The sequence below is a fragment of the Tetrahymena thermophila genome (genome assembly GCF_000189635.1).
Source record: "Tetrahymena thermophila SB210 genomic scaffold scf_8254470, whole genome shotgun sequence".
Lineage (NCBI taxonomy): Eukaryota > Ciliophora > Oligohymenophorea > Hymenostomatida > Tetrahymenidae > Tetrahymena > Tetrahymena thermophila.
Genome location: NW_002476246.1, coordinates 1,057,338 through 1,074,107, shown reverse-complemented (window position 1 = coordinate 1,074,107; position 16,770 = coordinate 1,057,338). Strand labels below are relative to the sequence as shown.

At 23.4% G+C, this 16,770-nt stretch overlaps 5 protein-coding genes across 5 annotated transcripts; 2 read left to right on the top strand and 3 right to left on the bottom strand. All coding sequences in view use genetic code 6, as the record gives it.

Moving 5' to 3' along the window:
* Positions 1-123: 123 nt before the first annotated feature.
* TTHERM_000429759 (hypothetical protein) lies at positions 124-459 on the bottom strand (the record flags this gene model as incomplete). Its single annotated transcript, XM_012799455.1, has 1 exon — positions 124-459. One exon carries the CDS (start codon positions 457-459, stop codon positions 124-126), a length of 336 nt encoding a protein of 111 aa, XP_012654909.1.
* Positions 460-3,006: 2,547 nt separating this feature from the next.
* Positions 3,007-4,761, top strand: TTHERM_00429800 (carrier protein; the record flags this gene model as incomplete). Its single annotated transcript, XM_001011304.3, has 8 exons — positions 3,007-3,121; positions 3,278-3,332; positions 3,442-3,620; positions 3,743-3,961; positions 4,081-4,239; positions 4,307-4,461; positions 4,516-4,635; positions 4,696-4,761. 8 exons carry the CDS (start codon positions 3,007-3,009, stop codon positions 4,759-4,761), a joined length of 1,068 nt encoding a protein of 355 aa, XP_001011304.1.
* Positions 4,762-5,804: 1,043 nt separating this feature from the next.
* Positions 5,805-6,914, bottom strand: TTHERM_00429820 (hypothetical protein; the record flags this gene model as incomplete). Its single annotated transcript, XM_001011306.3, has 1 exon — positions 5,805-6,914. The coding sequence occupies one exon, from the start codon at positions 6,912-6,914 to the stop codon at positions 5,805-5,807; it is 1,110 nt and encodes a 369-aa protein (XP_001011306.1).
* Positions 6,915-7,749: 835 nt separating this feature from the next.
* Positions 7,750-10,645, top strand: TTHERM_00429830 (U3 small nucleolar RNA-associated protein; the record flags this gene model as incomplete). Its single annotated transcript, XM_001011307.1, has 2 exons — positions 7,750-8,375; positions 9,010-10,645. 2 exons carry the CDS (start codon positions 7,750-7,752, stop codon positions 10,643-10,645), a joined length of 2,262 nt encoding a protein of 753 aa, XP_001011307.1.
* Positions 10,646-12,107: 1,462 nt separating this feature from the next.
* Positions 12,108-16,639, bottom strand: TTHERM_00429840 (hypothetical protein; the record flags this gene model as incomplete). The annotated part of the gene is made up of 16 exons (XM_001011308.3): positions 12,108-12,207; positions 12,347-12,436; positions 12,494-12,583; positions 12,650-12,739; positions 12,798-12,887; positions 12,943-13,035; positions 13,092-13,181; positions 13,287-13,376; positions 13,445-13,534; positions 13,592-13,681; positions 13,736-13,828; positions 14,349-14,758; positions 14,961-15,008; positions 15,127-15,194; positions 15,357-15,542; positions 16,258-16,639. The coding sequence occupies 16 exons, from the start codon at positions 16,637-16,639 to the stop codon at positions 12,108-12,110; spliced, it is 2,100 nt and encodes a 699-aa protein (XP_001011308.3).
* Between the last annotated feature and the right edge of the window lie 131 nt (positions 16,640-16,770).

Genomic DNA, 16,770 nt, shown 5'->3' with positions numbered 1-16,770 from the left:
ATTAATTGCTAAGACAAATTTTAATTGTATGTTGTCTCCTTAATATTAATTATTATTTTTCTTTCTTGTAGATTTAATAACCTACGTAGCAAATAAAATTTGTAATTCTTTTGTCTCAATCAATCAATTCAAATACAAATATCCTATTACGTTCAGCTCATTTTCCTCACAAATTATTTTTACATGTTTTTAATTTTTACAAATCCATATTTTTGAGAGTTAGCCAATTGAAATAAAGTAAAAAGATTTTAATTTTGTCAAAAAAATTAACATTTTTAAATGTTTCTTTCTCTTTTTCCATGTATTCAAACCTAAAATTAGTTCTATTTAAAGCCATCCTCTCCATACTCTTTTTAAAAATTTTAAATAGATTTTTGTTTTTCTATTTACTGACAACAATTTTTTTAAAAAGTTAAAAATTTTTACAAGTTAGTAAACAAATTAAAAACTTTATTTCATTTGATACTTTAATTAGGAAATAAAAGCAATATTTTGAGGGTAATATTCTAGGACATTTTCTTAGTTTATAATATCCCTTTCAAAAAATAATTGTAATTTAATTATTATTTATATTTGGCGCTTTTTGAGCAAATACTCATTTCATATCAATAAAAATCAATATAAAATTTAAGATTAGATAGATAGAAAGCTATTCTCCCTTGATTTATTTTTTTACTCAACTTATTTTAATAAATAAGCAAATAAGCATACATAAATTCATATATAAATACATACAAACATAGAAGCAAATAAACATTGAAAATCTTTTAAATAAATTATGCTAAGCAGGCAAGTTAAGAAAATAATTAATATTGAATACTAAAAATCTATCCTTAAATTATCAAATTAAAATATAAAAATGAAGTGAAATCAAATGTATTTGAGTATATTATTTTTAATGAAGTGTAGAACTATTTTAAATGTATTTAATAAGAGGGGGAAAAAAAATCAAATGGATATATTGATTGATAGAAGGAACAAACAATCAATAATTTTTTAGAAGATTGAATTAATCAAGATTTATTTTTTTTTTTGATAAATTTATTTGAATAAGTTTGTGCTGATTTTCAAAGAGAAAAATTAATGAATTCGCGCATTTATTACTGAATATTTACAATATTTATAATCAAAGAATGCAATACAAGTTTTTCATGCTGGAGAAGTGTAAATGATAAAGAAATATATAAATATCTCCTATTTTTATTAGTACAACAAATTTAGATTCTCTAAAGTACTTCCCTCTGATGGGAATTTCTAGATATTGATTATCTTTTCTCGGTAATATAGTACTTTCTTTTCAAACTAAAGTGGTCAGTAACATTTTTTAACTTAAGAAAAGCCAAGAGCAATCAATTATATCAAAACAAATATAAAATTCAATAACTCTTATTATATAAATAAAGTTGAGATTAGAACTAAACTAGCTACTTTCTAATTAATTAATAATTTTTTTTATATATTTCAATCTTTGTCTTCATTTTTTAGCTTTTTTTTACATTTACATTTCTAAAATATTTTTTTAATAAAGCAAAGCTATTAAATAAATATTATTTTTCATAACAATTCACTTAAAAAATTTTTAAAACATATTCTTTGATTATAAATCAACATATTAAAGTTTATAAAATAAAAACTTTTAATTTTGATATAAAATCCAACATTTAAATAAACTACACAATGATTTACATATTTTTTCAAGTACCTCCTAAAGTAAATAAATAGCTATTTTTCTTCAAAAAACTTTCAAATGTAACTTTTTTAAATTAAGAAACTGAAGCAAGAGATATTGATTTTTTGTTCTTTCTTTAAATAGTAATTGATTAAAAATTGGAAGAAAATCTATCTGATAGGATGATTTATTTGTTGTTTAAATTGTCTTGAAATTGCTAAATAAATCCCATTAAAATTAAATAATGTCAAATTATTTAAATATCATCCAGTCTATAACAAATCTAACATTCAAACGTCAATTTATTTAAAAATGTACTTCAATCGATTTAATTAAATCACCATTCATTCATTTTTAAATAACTTAACATATTTTCTTCTCCTTTTCTTACTTTTCACTGGAAATTTTTTAACTGAATCAATTATTGTTGCTCAAGTGTTTGTGAAAAACAAAAAAAACAAAATTCACTAATTATTTCTAACAAGAAACATATAATAATTATTTCTCTTGTTTCAATTAGTTAGCATATATTTAAATACCATTCCTTAGGTAGAATTTCATTCTCAGCTTAATTTGTGTGTATTTATAAATACACATGAAATGCTTTCAGTTTCATATAAATTTATTTCCAGCAATCCACAATACTGGTTCATAAATGCAAAATTTAAAAAAAAGAAAACAATTAAATTGATTGAATTAAATTCAATTGAAAAATTAAAAAATTCAGATTTAATTTAAAAAAATAATTTTTAGTAAATTTGATTTTAAGGTATTTGTTTACTTTTTAATTGTTAATTTCAATTTATAAAATCAAATTAATAAATCAGAATATTCATGAATTTATTTATTTGAAATTACAACTAGAAAGAAACTAATTCAAAATTATTTTATTTTTTTGCAAAAACCAAAATTTTCAAATAAAAATTTCTTGATTTTTAATAAAATCAATTTATCAAAATAAATTAAAATATTAAAATACAAAGTAAAACAAAAATTGAATACATGCATTTATAGAAGGGAGTAAAAATAATCAAGCTAATAAACAATTAAATAAAAAAGAAATAAATAATCAAAAAACAATATAAAAGTTAAATGTATTGATTTTGATGCGAGTAGAAAGTTCTATTGGTGAAAATAACAACCAAAAGTTAATTTAGAATTTAAAGCTAGCTCCTTTGTTTTGTTTTTTTTTTTTGCGCTGAGTGATAAAAAGGCAATCAATAAATATTTTGGATATCTTTCTAAATTAAGATACAAATAAACACTAACTAATTAGCTAGTTAATTAATTTTTTATATACTTGCATATTATAGCACTTAAAAGCAATTTTTATATAAATGGGAAAGGATTTCAATCAAATTTTAGAAAGCGGCAACGAATAAGAATTTGTTCCCTTAGGAAAGCCAGCAGATCCAAATTTAGTTACCACTCCTGCTATTTAGGAAAGAATTAGTAAAAATAGTTTTAGACTGTTAATATAAATTATATTTCACTCTTTTAATTTGGCTCAATTTAATTTGCTCACTTCTTGACCAAATTTTCCATAAAATGTTTTTTTTCAATAATTTTATTTGAAAAATGCTTTGAAAACTTAAAATATTAATAAAGGTGAACGTCATATTAAGTTTTAAGCAGCTTAGTTTTATGCATAGTCTTTCCTCAGGTATTTATTCTTTTTTTGTATTATTTACTTTCTTAATAAGAATCAAAAATAATATTCCAAATTAGATTCCTTTTACATGCAAAATTTCATAATAATTATTTAATAAAAGTTTTTTAACTGCTCCTTTAATCACCACCCATGTTTCTCTATAACTCTCTGTTATTCCTCATAAAAATCTTTACGGAGATACAGTCGAATAAGACTTGAAAGCACTTGCTAAAGTCAGCAAAGAAATTACTGTTTAAGACAGACGTAAATTTGAGCTTCTCATCAAGTCTGGTGCTACAGGTAACTAATATCTATTTATATATTTGACTAATAAATTAGCTGTAGAGATTCAAATTAGCTTTCACCTTTAGCATAAAAAATAATATGAGCATTTATCAAATAAATTTATAAAATTTGTTTAGGAACTAACAGACCCTTCAGAGCTCCTGTTTATGGTACTTACATGGAAGTTTTTAGAGGATTATCTAACTAGGGTCTCCTTGGTTTTTATAAGGGTAATTTTGTAGGTTTAATGTACACATTTTGCAACTCAACTCTGCGTTTCAACTCAATTGATATGCTTGATTACTCCTAGTATTCTTTCTATCATCAAGGAAATTCATTATTGAGAGGTTTTTCAAGTAAGTTTTGTTCTACTTTATTCTAAAAACACAATTAAAAAAGATAAATTTTCAAAAAGATTTTGAAATCACTCATTCATTCATATAATAAATGATAAAATGTTTTTATAAAAAAAAAGTGTTCTTAATTTGTTCTGCTATCGATATTATGTGCTAACCTTTGCAAACCATCTAGTCCAGATTTATTTTGTAAAACAGATTGCCCAACTTTGCATTATATAAAAGCTTTTTAGACGTCTTCAAGCGCCATAAAAGATAACCCTTTGAACTTTATAAAGGTAATTAATTTTAACTTATTAACATAAATGCAAAATAAAAGCTAACAAATGTATAAAATCTATTTAGGTGCATTAGGTCACTCTATTAAGAACGCTGTTTTGGCCTTTACTTGGTCTCTATATGATAAGGATAACGCTAAATAAAGCTTTTTAATTTCTACATTAGCCAGTCATTTCTTGACCTATCCAGTGTTAACTGCTATTAGAAGAGTTTAGTGCTAGGTAAATATTTAATTGCTCTTCAAATTAAATTGATTATATTTATCTATATTAAAGAGTAATCTTCCAGGTATGATTCCAAAGAGATACGGAGGTACTTTCCATGCTCTTAGATTAATAGCTTAAGAAGAAGGTGTCAAAGGATTATACAGAGGTTTCATAGCCTACGCCTTAGCTGTAATCATTCAAATATTAATATATCAATTTATTTATATATGATTTTTATAAATTAAACAGCAAACCTTCTTAAATGGCTTCGTATTTTTATCTAATTCTTTCATCAACAGTGCCATTTAAGAATGATTTATTGATTGCCTGACTGATTGATTGAGTGATAAATAAATTTTTCAAGGAAATTGGAAAAACAAATATCTAAGAAAAACTAAAATTTAATATAAAAATAATTTATCAAATATATAAATTCCAACCAACCAACCACTATATATCTAAATAAGCATGTAATTAATTATGTCTCTTATTTTATTGTTTGTTTTTATTTTCTATGCTCACTGCTCTATTTGTGAGAGCCTTGATAGCAAGCATCTTTCATTCTTGTTAACTTGTACCTTTTTATGTATTTATATTTCTTGTCTACTTTTAGAATATAATCTAGTTAGTTATTCATCTTACTAGAATATTCAAAAAATTAATTATATATATCATTGAAATATCTCATTTTTTTCATTTGGTAGAAATCAATCTCTTCATTATTTTTAAGTATTTTTGCCTAAAACACAACCAATTAATATATTTTACACAAACTAAATACTTAAATAGTTTTATGGCTTATAGGGGGTGAGATATTTATGTAAATTTGAAAAAAAATAATGATATGCTGCTTAATTTTTTTAAATTTTAATTAGGGAATAATTATTTATAAAAAAATACTCTCCTTAATGTGAAATTAAGGGTAGCAATCATTTGTGATGAGAATTTGAATTAAAAATCTAGAATTAATTAACAAATACTAATGTAAATATATAAAATTAGAGTGGTATTTAAAGTAAAGCAAGTATTACTTTATTTACTTTGATATCGCACTTTAATATTATTTATATTAAATAGTATAACAAATATCTTAAAGTTTATATTACATAAAAGAAAAAAACCTACATTTAACCATTTATATAAATAAATATAAAATATTTGCTTTTTTTTAAAACTTGGATGGATGAATAATCTTTTGTAATGAAAATTAATTTTAAATAGATAGATTTTAAAATATAAAATAAAAAGAATAAGGAGACATTGGTTATTTATGAAACAAATAATTTATACAAAATATAAAAAATGCTTAAGAATATTTAAGAAAATATATAATAAATGAAGAAAGAATATTGATTGTATCAGATTCTTTTTGATAGGAAATCCATCCATTCTGAATTATTGACTTTTAGATGTTTAATTTCTTCGAAGAAATAATCTAACTGCTATTTTGTGGGATAATAACCTTTACTATTTAGGATGTACTAAGAAGCTTGCTGATAAAACATTTACCTTTCTTCATAGTCTTACTCCTGTGTTGGCAAATGATGTACTTTTAGTTTAAGAATTTTTTATTAAGTGAGAAACTCTAAATTTTCATAAAACGTTTCCATCAATTATTGCTCTGAAGTGTAAAGCTGCTGCTTAGCTTAATATCTGGCTCTATTTATTGATTTGAGAATTTGATTCAGTATTGGTGTAGATTATTCTCTAAGAACACGATCAGTTAAGTCGATAGCTATTGATAATTATTACTTCATTTAGAAAGTAAAATTAAATTAGACGTTTTAGTTATTTATATTATTTATCATATCTTGTCTTAAGTTAACCAAAGAAGACTCTACATCATTCATATTTTATATATTTTGGGGCTATCTGTAATTTTTCATCTTAATTTACTAATTAGATTTATTTTCATTTGTTTCTGCAAAAGAAAACAGCTTTTCAAAAAATCCTTTCTTAGGCTCTTCTTTGATTTGTGAGTTGTTTTCATAATTATAGTTAAGAATCTTAAACTAATTTTGCTGCTAGTCTTAGGCAATTTGCTAACTCATAATGATATTTTTTTTCACTGGAGAACTTTAGAAAATTTGCGTTCTTTACTAGATAGCTTCTTGGCCATTAGCAGGCTACATTTTTCTAAATATTTAAGGGACTTCATCATCTTTTATATCTTTTTCTATTTTCATAGTTCCAGTGTAATGAACGTTATTAGAATTATTTTTATATCTGCTTAACAATTGCAAATCTGCACGAGGGTCAGGATCTTAGTTGAACTTACATTCAATATCTTTTAAGTAATTTTTGGTATTCTTGAGAGGACGAACTGTGCCTGTAGACGAAGAAATAGTGGACAATCCTAAATCAGAAGTGTAATAAGAACTATTTGTATAATTGTATGATCTTTGGTTATAAATATCGGAGTTAACTCCTGAAACTGACATTGCTACTCTCTCTCTAGAATAACTCATTCCTCTCCTATTAAATTATATTCAATCTGTTGTCTAAATGTTTGCCTTTTAGAGCTGAATCTCCAGTATTTTCAAGTGTTTTTGCTACTTTAATAATCTAATTTACAATTATATTATAAATTCATTTGTCAATAATTAATTTATTATTTTTTTAAAAAATTAATTTTTGATTATAATTTTTATTGATGACAATCATCACACAATAAATCTATGAAAAATTTTCAAATTTTGTTATTAATTTTTTCTCAATAAAAATTTTTAATTGCTAATTAAATAAAGGATTTTTTTATTAATTTGACAAAAAACTGAGTCTTTAATGAAATAGAATTATTATTTTTTATTTCATTAAACTAAATAAAAAAAATGAGATTTTGAGTGGAAATAAAAGTAGAAGATTTATTTTTAAATGAAAATCAAAAGTGATCGATCGAACAAGCTAATTAATGACTTAGAAAGATTAAAATAAATTCATATATATTTGTATGTATATTTATATGTAAAAAAGAATGATTGGATTAGAAAGTGATTGATAATGTTATAAAAGTAAATGCTACTTATGTATATAGATTGAATGATATTTGCTTTCTTTATCGCATTATGTTAACTTTATAAATAAATTTGATTAGATAAAATTAACAACAAAAAATATCCTTAATTAAATTATTACAAAATTTACAATAATTTGACAAAAAGCAAGATCATTAGATAGAGTTTTTCAATCATTTAATTACACGACGCATAAAAATAACTCCAAAATAATTTTATTCAAAAAAAACAAACAGACAAAGCATATCAAAGAAATTGTTCATAAATAGTTAATTAGTAATTTGATAAAATGGAAATAGAAGATTCTAAATAAGTTTAAACTGAGGTATTGACCAAGACCAAAGCAATTTAAAAAGAAAGCAAATCTTAAAATTCTGCAAATGATGCTATTGAAAGCTAATCTAAAAATGGCAAAAGCAAAGCAGGTAGCAAACAAGAAATTCCTAAGGAAGATTACAAGACCAAACTGAAAATCTGCAAGTTTATTAAATTGTTCCCCTAATCGATTGAATGCATGGCTTATAGTGGTAAGGAACTAAATTACGTTGCAGTTTCAAGAGCTGATTCTAGTATTGAAATATGGAGAAGTACTAATTGGTCTCAAATCATTAAATTTTAAAACAGTGAAGCTGAAAAGGCTGTCCATTTAGTTTTTTATTATTTGGAAGACAGCAAATAGACAGTTCTTCTAGCTTTTTGTGCTAATGGTTTGATTAAACTTTACGATTTCAATTCTCTTAAACCCAGACACGAATACACAAATCCTGGTGGCTACATTTGGGGTATAAGCAAGAATCCTAACACTTAAGAAATATTAACAGCTTGTGAAGATGGGTTTTTAAGAATATTCAATGTTGATGATGAATTAGGATTAAAAATAAGATTTGTTTCAACAGTCAGAAATTTCGAGGAAAGGTAAAAATTAATAAATTTATTTACATTTATTTACTAAAAGACAAAAATTTTAGAATATTTTGAAAATCAAACTAAATTATAAACAAGTAGAATTATAAAATCTTTTTAAAGCTATTCATTCCTCTTAGGTTAAATATAAAGCTGCAAATTTACATTCAAATATTAAATGATTTTGTTTCATGCTATCTTGTTCTAGCTCTTCCAACAAGCAACCAAAATTATGAATTAAGATTCTATTTTAACCTTAGTTTTTTTACACTTTAAATAAAAAAATGTATTTATTTATTTTACAGTTTAACCATAATAAAGAATTTATTTTGCATAAATTCATAATGCAAATTAACCAAAATAAATAATTTATTTTGTAGTTTAATCAAAATAATAAATTTATTTTACTATTTAACCAAAATAATGAATTTGTCTTATAACTTTTTCATTAATATTTCATAATTTTTTGAAATATAAAATAAATAATAATAATTGAAAATATTCCAAAACAAACAAACATTTTAAAATAAAAAACTTTTATAATATGCACAGTAAAATAAATAAAAATATTAATTTAATTGATTAGAATTTTTCTGTACATTTAAAAATGCTTTTGATTTAAATATATTTAATTTTATTTTATTAGAGCTATTGATGTTTGCTGGGATTGTGAGAACCCTGAAGAGTTTTATGGCAGTTATGATAGTGGATTGATTCGTAAATTTAACAAAGCAAAGCAAGTTGTAGCTACTATGAATGTAAAGGAGAACTATGAAAAAACTGTTGGCTGGCGTATATTAAGTATGAAGGAAAACTAGTTAGTTGTTGGATGCAGCGATGGTCAAATCAGAATTTTTGAGACACGTTTTGGTACAGTTTTGAGATCTTTTAGAAAGCATGAAGCTGATGTGATGACTTTGGCATACAATTAATCTAAAGACTGCTTTTATGCATCTGGCGCTGACTCTAAGATAGTTGTTTTTAAGCTAATTAGAGGAGAATGGGTTTTGATTTCAGAAGACAGAGGTTAATCTCATGATATTAAGAGTTTGATTCTGATCGATGAAGGTAATGCTCTCATTTCTGGTGGTTTGACTACTGATATTTGCCAGTATGTGATTGAATAAGATGGTAAATTCTAGGAAAGAGCTGGGTTCAAGAAAGGAGAAAAAAAGAAATTACGTCACATTCTAGGTCTTGACCAAAACTTAGAAAACTCTTTGTAAATCACTCAAGACAACTTTTTACTCTTAAAAAAGGCTTTTTCAGTTGAATTGTGGGAATTTGACACTGATAACTTAAATTACTAATTGTTGCTAGAAGTAAAGACTAAAAGCTATATTTAGAGTGCTTCCCTTAGTGCTCTTGGAGAGTATCTTGCCTATTCAACTGAAAACGAAACCTACGTTTTCGGTTTAATGACTACAATTTCAGGAACTGGTTAAAAAAGTATTAAATTATAAAAATTATGCACACTTCCTCCTTAGATCTTTGTGAAATTTTCAGAAGGACAAGCTGTTTCTCAATCAACAAGTAAAAACAGTGGTTTCTTGCTTATTCTTGACTTTTAGAGAAATCTCTAAATGATTAAATTAACTGATTAATTCGATTTAACCTTGGAATAAATAGCTACTTTAGATGTAGAACTCTCCACAAGTCAGCATGTTGTATTGGGTCCTAAGAACAAGAGTGTATTTATAGGATCAAAAATAAATAACACAATCGTAGAAATTGGCCTATCGACCAAGAATATGGGTAACGTATTATTTGAAGTTCCATAACTTTGCGAAGGCTTCCACTTTAATCACATCAAAGTACTTCCCTCAACCAAATAGCTTGTCTTATCTTACGAAAACAGAAAATTCGCCATTTTCGATTTGATTACTAAATAACCAAGTAAATGGACAAAAGACAACTTCGACAAATTGCCTTAGTCTTATCTCAATCGTAATAACCACATTATGGGTATCTTAAAGCATCCTAAAGTACCTCGTAGAATCATCCTCTACACATCTGACTCATTCATAATTGTTGACCTCAACTCTAAAGCCCCTAAATATTCTATCTTCTAGCGTCCAGAACAGCCTGATAAAGAAGATATAAGCATTTCATTCACTATTAAAGAATTCTCTAAGCCTGTAATTTTTGCAAGAGAAGGAGTTTCCAACTCTGATAAGATAATAAATGAAGATTCAAATAATATAATTCTATTCTAAATAGATTTTGCAGAGATGTTGGCTAACCTTCCTGGAGCTGTTATGGCAAAGAAGTTCGGAAACTGAGCTGTTTAAAATAAATATATATATATAAGCAATTAAAAAAGAAAATTAATTTAACCACTACTTAAATAAATAAATAAATAAACAAACAAAAAAACCAATAAATCAATTAAAATATATAAATTCATCCCTTTATTAAATATATCAAACAAATTATTTTATAACGTATGTTTAATTTCCAAATTGCTTACTTGCTCAATAAGAAATTTAAAGCATTTATTATTTTTTAGCACCATTAATTAGTTGAACAATGTTATTTAAAAGTTGCCTTTGTTAATTTATCATTAAATCATATTATTTTTATTTAAAGAAAGAGCAATAACATTAATATTTTTGTAAACATCCTTCTCAATTAATAAAGTTAAACTTTATGATTTCTCTAAAAAATATTCAATTTACTATTTACAGATGCAATTTTAAGTGTATTTATTCATGAAAATTACTCAAAATAAATAAAAATTCTAAAAAATTAATTTTTAATAAAATTAACTTGCCTTGATTATTTAAACCTATAAGATTAACTGACTCAAAATATGATTTAAAGCAAATCATTTTTTTAAAATTTAAATTATTCAATAAATAAATCTTTAGTTTTGAATTAATTTTTATTTCAGATAAAAATCGATCCAATCATAAATTAATGTATGAATAAATGCATGAATCAATTTTTCACTAGAATAATTAATTTAAAAATTTTGTAAAAATTTTAAACAAAAATTAACAGTAATAAAATATTAGTAGAATGAATGAATGAATAAATGAATGAGTGATTTATTATCTGATATAAAATTTTTCAACTAAATATCTATTCTTTTCTTATTAAAAATTGACACAATTTTTAATTTTTAAGAATTTCAATAAATTCTATTCAAAAGCAAGATTTTTGTTGTTGGTTGAAGAATAAAAAAATAGTTGAGGAAATTTAGAGAAAATAATAATGAATTTGCACAACATAAATTATATAGTAAATAGACTAAATTATAATTAATTTAATTAAAAGAGGCATTAATCCGAAATATTAGAAAGACATTTATTTGTAAATTATATTTAAAAATTAATTAATTATATGCTTGATTCTTTTTTTGTTTTGATGTTTTTGTATATTATTTATTTATTTATTTTTGAGCCTTTTTAATGATAGAATCATTATTTAATTCACTCATAAATTACTAACTAAATTAGTCAATACAGTTTTTATTTTATATAATAGTAAGACTTAGCAAGAAAAGAGTACTTTAAATTATTAACTTAACTAAAAAGTTATTGTTTTTTCTATTATTTTTCTTTATCAATTTAAATTAAAACTTTAAATATTCTTAGTTAATAGTTTGATGTTTTAAGAGCATGAGAAATCATCATTAATTTTTTAATTAGTTAGTTGGTTAGTTCGTTAATTAATTATAGATAAGTGTTTATATAAGAGTGAGAAAGATGATTGAAGTGAGAGAAAGAAGAGTGATTATTTTCAAAAAGAATAAATTATCTATTGAGATATGAGTCTTTTCATTTTCAATAATCTGAGTTTCAAAGACCTTTCCTTATCTTTTTAATGGGTTTTATTATTCCTTATTTTTTTATTTTTAATGTTATTTAGATGAATTAGTTAATTAGTTTGTGTTTAATTTTATATAAATAAAACCAAGTAGTGAATAAATGAATAAAATAAAATAATAAAATAAATTAATTAATTGATCATATTATTACGAGAAATCAATGAGGAGGACTTTGATAGTGTTTTAGTTACTCATTTGCTTTACCATTTCTTCAGCCCCTTCGTCATCTATGTAATTGTATCTAAATATGTAGATTATTTATAGTTTAAAATAATATTTGATTGAAATGAGAATTTACTGTAATCTAAGGCTGAGGTTAGATAACTTGGGATATAGCTTAAAGTTCTGAGTGAACTGTCTGCAAATTGAGGATTTTAAACCAACTTAGCTATATGATTGGATAAAATAAATAAATAAATTCATTTTTTTTGTAATTAATTATTTTAGATCTTACTGTAACCTTAGGTGGAGTGTTTGTAATTAATCCAGTTTTGATAGGTTTTCAGTCAAGTAAAGTAATCCATCAGAGAAAAAGCTGTTATTTCTAAAGAAAGAAAAATAGATATTAATCAAAATTGACATAAATTTGAATAATTAATTACGAAATATTTAAGCTTAATTTCTTGAGAGATTTTATTTCAGACAATCCATTGACAATACACTTAAGAGTTTCACTATCAAGGTGGTTTTATCTATTTTCAAAAATTTTTAATATTTTACAAAGAATTAATAAAAAATTTTAATTACTATAAGTCCAAATCAAATATTTCAATTTGTGTGGCAGTCTATAAACTATTTCCAAAGTCTCTGAAAATTTCAAAATCTGTTGTATGAATTTAGCTTTTTATTTGTTAAAAAAATTATTAAGAATCATAAGGAAAAAAAGAAAATTTTACTTCAAATTGAATTTGAAACTCTTTATGCAACTATTTTGAAAAACTCCCTCTGTAATTACTTTCAAAGATTTCTCTTTTAAACTGCAGTTGCTAAAATTTAAATAAAAATAATTAGTTTAATTTATTTATTCATTGATTTGTTTGTTTATTTGATTGATTGATTGATTTTTTTCTAGTGAAAATTTGAATTTTTACCTGAAATCTAACTCTAAGTGTTTTAATTAGTTGTAATTTTGCAAATGATTCTAAATGTTCTAAGCTTATTTTTCTGTAATTAGACTTTCCCTATAATAAATAGAAATAAATAAATAATTATAGTATTATTATTTTTTTTAGTTAAACAAATAAATTACTTGAATTTTAAGCTCAAAGTTTTTATGGTTTTGATTTTATGCAGCTGTTCAAAAAGACTTTCTATTCCTGCTGAGCTGATTTAACTACTCCTATAATAAATTCAATAAAAATATATTCTAATTAGAGGAAAAATAATCTTAATTTACAAAAATTCTATTTCTAGAGATTAAAGATTAGAGGCCTATTACAAAGAGGAGGTTAGCTTTCCAATCTATTCAGTATTAAATCTATTAGACCTTAATTAAATATTTAAAATTTTTATTTGCCACTATAAATTCAAAAAGATTTACTTCCTGAAGAATAATTTCAGAAAACAAAGATTTTCACACAATCTCAACTCCTAAACTAATTGCCCAAAGTCAGTCTCAATCATCTGCTGATCACTATTTGTTCGTTTCAAAATTAAAAATACATTAATCAAATATTTTCTTAAAAAAACAAACACAATTATAAATTTATTCATTTGAAATTCATTTTAGGAATATTTTTAAATTTTAAATTTTAATTTAATTTTGCCAAAATAAATTATTTTTAATTGAAATTTTCATTTTAAAAAATTTTTATTTCTTATAAAAATATTGTTTTGAAATAAATTATGTATCTATTATTCATTCATAATTCGATTCATTCATTTAAGATAGTTTTTTTTGGTTATAAAAATATTGCTTTTTTAAAATAAATTATTTATTTATCATTCATTTTTGATAGCTTTTATTGCTTATAAAAATATTATTTATTTTAAATAAATTATTTATCTGTCATTCACTAATTCATCGATTAATTTTGATACTTAGAATGTCTTAGAAATTTAAATTTGAGGAATGAATAATAATTATTTTTGCCCATAATTAGGTTAGTGTGAAATGAATGTAAATAATATATATAGTTAATTTATGAAATTACAATCTGATTTCTATCGAAGGGAGGTAATCCTTATCATGGAAAATCAAAAATTCGTTAAAGCTATTGAACACTTTTCTGTCTTTCTCATTTTTCTCTTTTAATACCATGTAAGGCTGATTAATTTTTAAAATATTGAAGAAGTTGTCTTTGCCAGTTTTCAACTTCTCATCTTAGAGTAGTTCATTTAAAATATTTTTTATTTCAAGAAGAAACTCTATTTGCGAGTTTTTATCGCAGTTTATCAAGCGACGAATAACTTTCTAGTTAAATTCGTTAAAATTGTGAGATTGCACATTTTCTAGCTGTATTTTAGATATCAGTTTTAAATCATTGAAGAATTCTTTAACGTTGGTTAGATTCAAAAGGACCAGTCCAAGATTTTGAGCTTGTTAACTAAGATTCTGTTGACACTATTTAATATTAACATCATAAAAATGTGAAAATATATGATAAAAAAACAAGTAAAATTATATAAAAAAGATTTATTTTTAAATCAAATTTAACATTCTAATCGAATGCTTGAGTAAACTTCTGTCTATCTCTTTTATCAATTTAAATTCGAAACAAGCTATTTCCTTAATTAATAAGCTAGAAAATTATTTATTTATTTACTTTAGCATGAACTTTGTGATCTACAATGTTTGGAATAAGAACAGCGGTCTAAATTATTTTAAATAAAGAATGATGAGACATAAAAAATATTGTTTATAAACAGGATAAAAGTAATTCCAATTAATTATTAATTCATAGTAAGAAATAAAAATTATAAATTTAATACATTTGCGTTGCTTAAACTGCTTAAGGCAAAAGGGGAACCGAAAACCTAGCTGTGAATATGAGCCTAAACTGTTTTAAAGATGAGTAAAAATATGTAAAGCAAATAAATAGAGTTATTTTCTAAATATATAAAAAAAAATGCGTTTGATTATACTTAATTTATTAAGTATTAATATAAAGAAGGAATTAAAAATCATTCAGTCATTCAAGATAAATAAATAAATAAATTACCCAGCTTTAAACTGTATCCTTATCTATCAATTAGTATATTTTATGTAGATATCTCTGGAAAATCAAATAATTTATCAGCTGAATTTATTAAGCCATTAATTAATTGTTGCGCCATGTAGTAAACCTCGATCTTGCTGAATGGGTCTTAGTCATTTCTTCTTTCAGATATTAAAGTTTCCAATGTACCTATTTATTTATTTAATTTGAAAAATCAGATTAGATGAGATTATCCAATATAATAAACAATCATCCATCCATCATTATAAAATAGACAGATAAATAAATAAATAAATAAATAAATAAAATGAATATATTGTTGAAATTATATATTTTGTTAACTTTTACTCATATTTATTTATTAATTAATTTTTTGGTAATTAACTTAATTATTTCCATCCAATAACCTCATAAAAAAAAGTCTTTTTATATTAATTTATAATAATGACTCTGTATCAAAAATGTCTTAAAAAACGCATCAAAACTGATTCAAACAGTCCTATTTTTTATAGCAAAGCTATGTAACTTCATGATCTAAATTAGTTTTAGTTGTGAATGTATGGAATTTTATGCAATCTTTTAGTTTTGCTGATAAAATTATAAAAATAAGAGTGATTGACTGGCTGGCTTATAAAAAGAGCGACTTTATTTATGACAAATCATTAAATAAATATTCTCATAGATATTTTGTATAAAATTCAAGTTTTTTTCTTAATATATTTTTTTCATTCATTTGATAATAAATAAATGATAAAACAAATTGGTTTTTAAATGAAATCAGACATTTTCCTTGTAAATTTTTTTTCTATGTTAAAGTTATTTTTGTGAGATTAGATTTTGATGGAGCGGCAATTTGGAAACATACATAATAGCAAAACAATTTTATTGTATTAATAATAAATACCTGAACATAATTCAACTACAAGGAAAGTTGCTTTGAGCCTTTAACTTTGTATAAAGTTGTATATTTTAAGGATATTTCTTTATTAGATGTACTAATATGAATTCTTATAAACAGAAGAGAGAGTGCTGTCTTCATATATCTTCAGTATTGCTAATTGCTAAATGGTTTCATCATATATAGTGAATACTGAGCCATATGTTGAATATTAGTTAATGCAACCTATTAAATGTATTCTGTTTTTGTATAAAAAATCTGCATATAATTTGAGCATCTTAACATTAACTCCAGAGTTTCTACTCAAACTTTCGAGCTCATCCTTGGTGAGTTCTTCTACTTTAATTTATTCAACCTTCTAAACATCTTTGGTATTGACACACCCCATTTAGTTATTTACTTACTTACTTAATTATCTATATATCTATCTATCTATTTATTTATTTAGTTAGTTAGTTAGTTTTCAATATTAATTTAATTGATCTTAAAACTTTGATTAAATCTTTCTTTTAATAATTA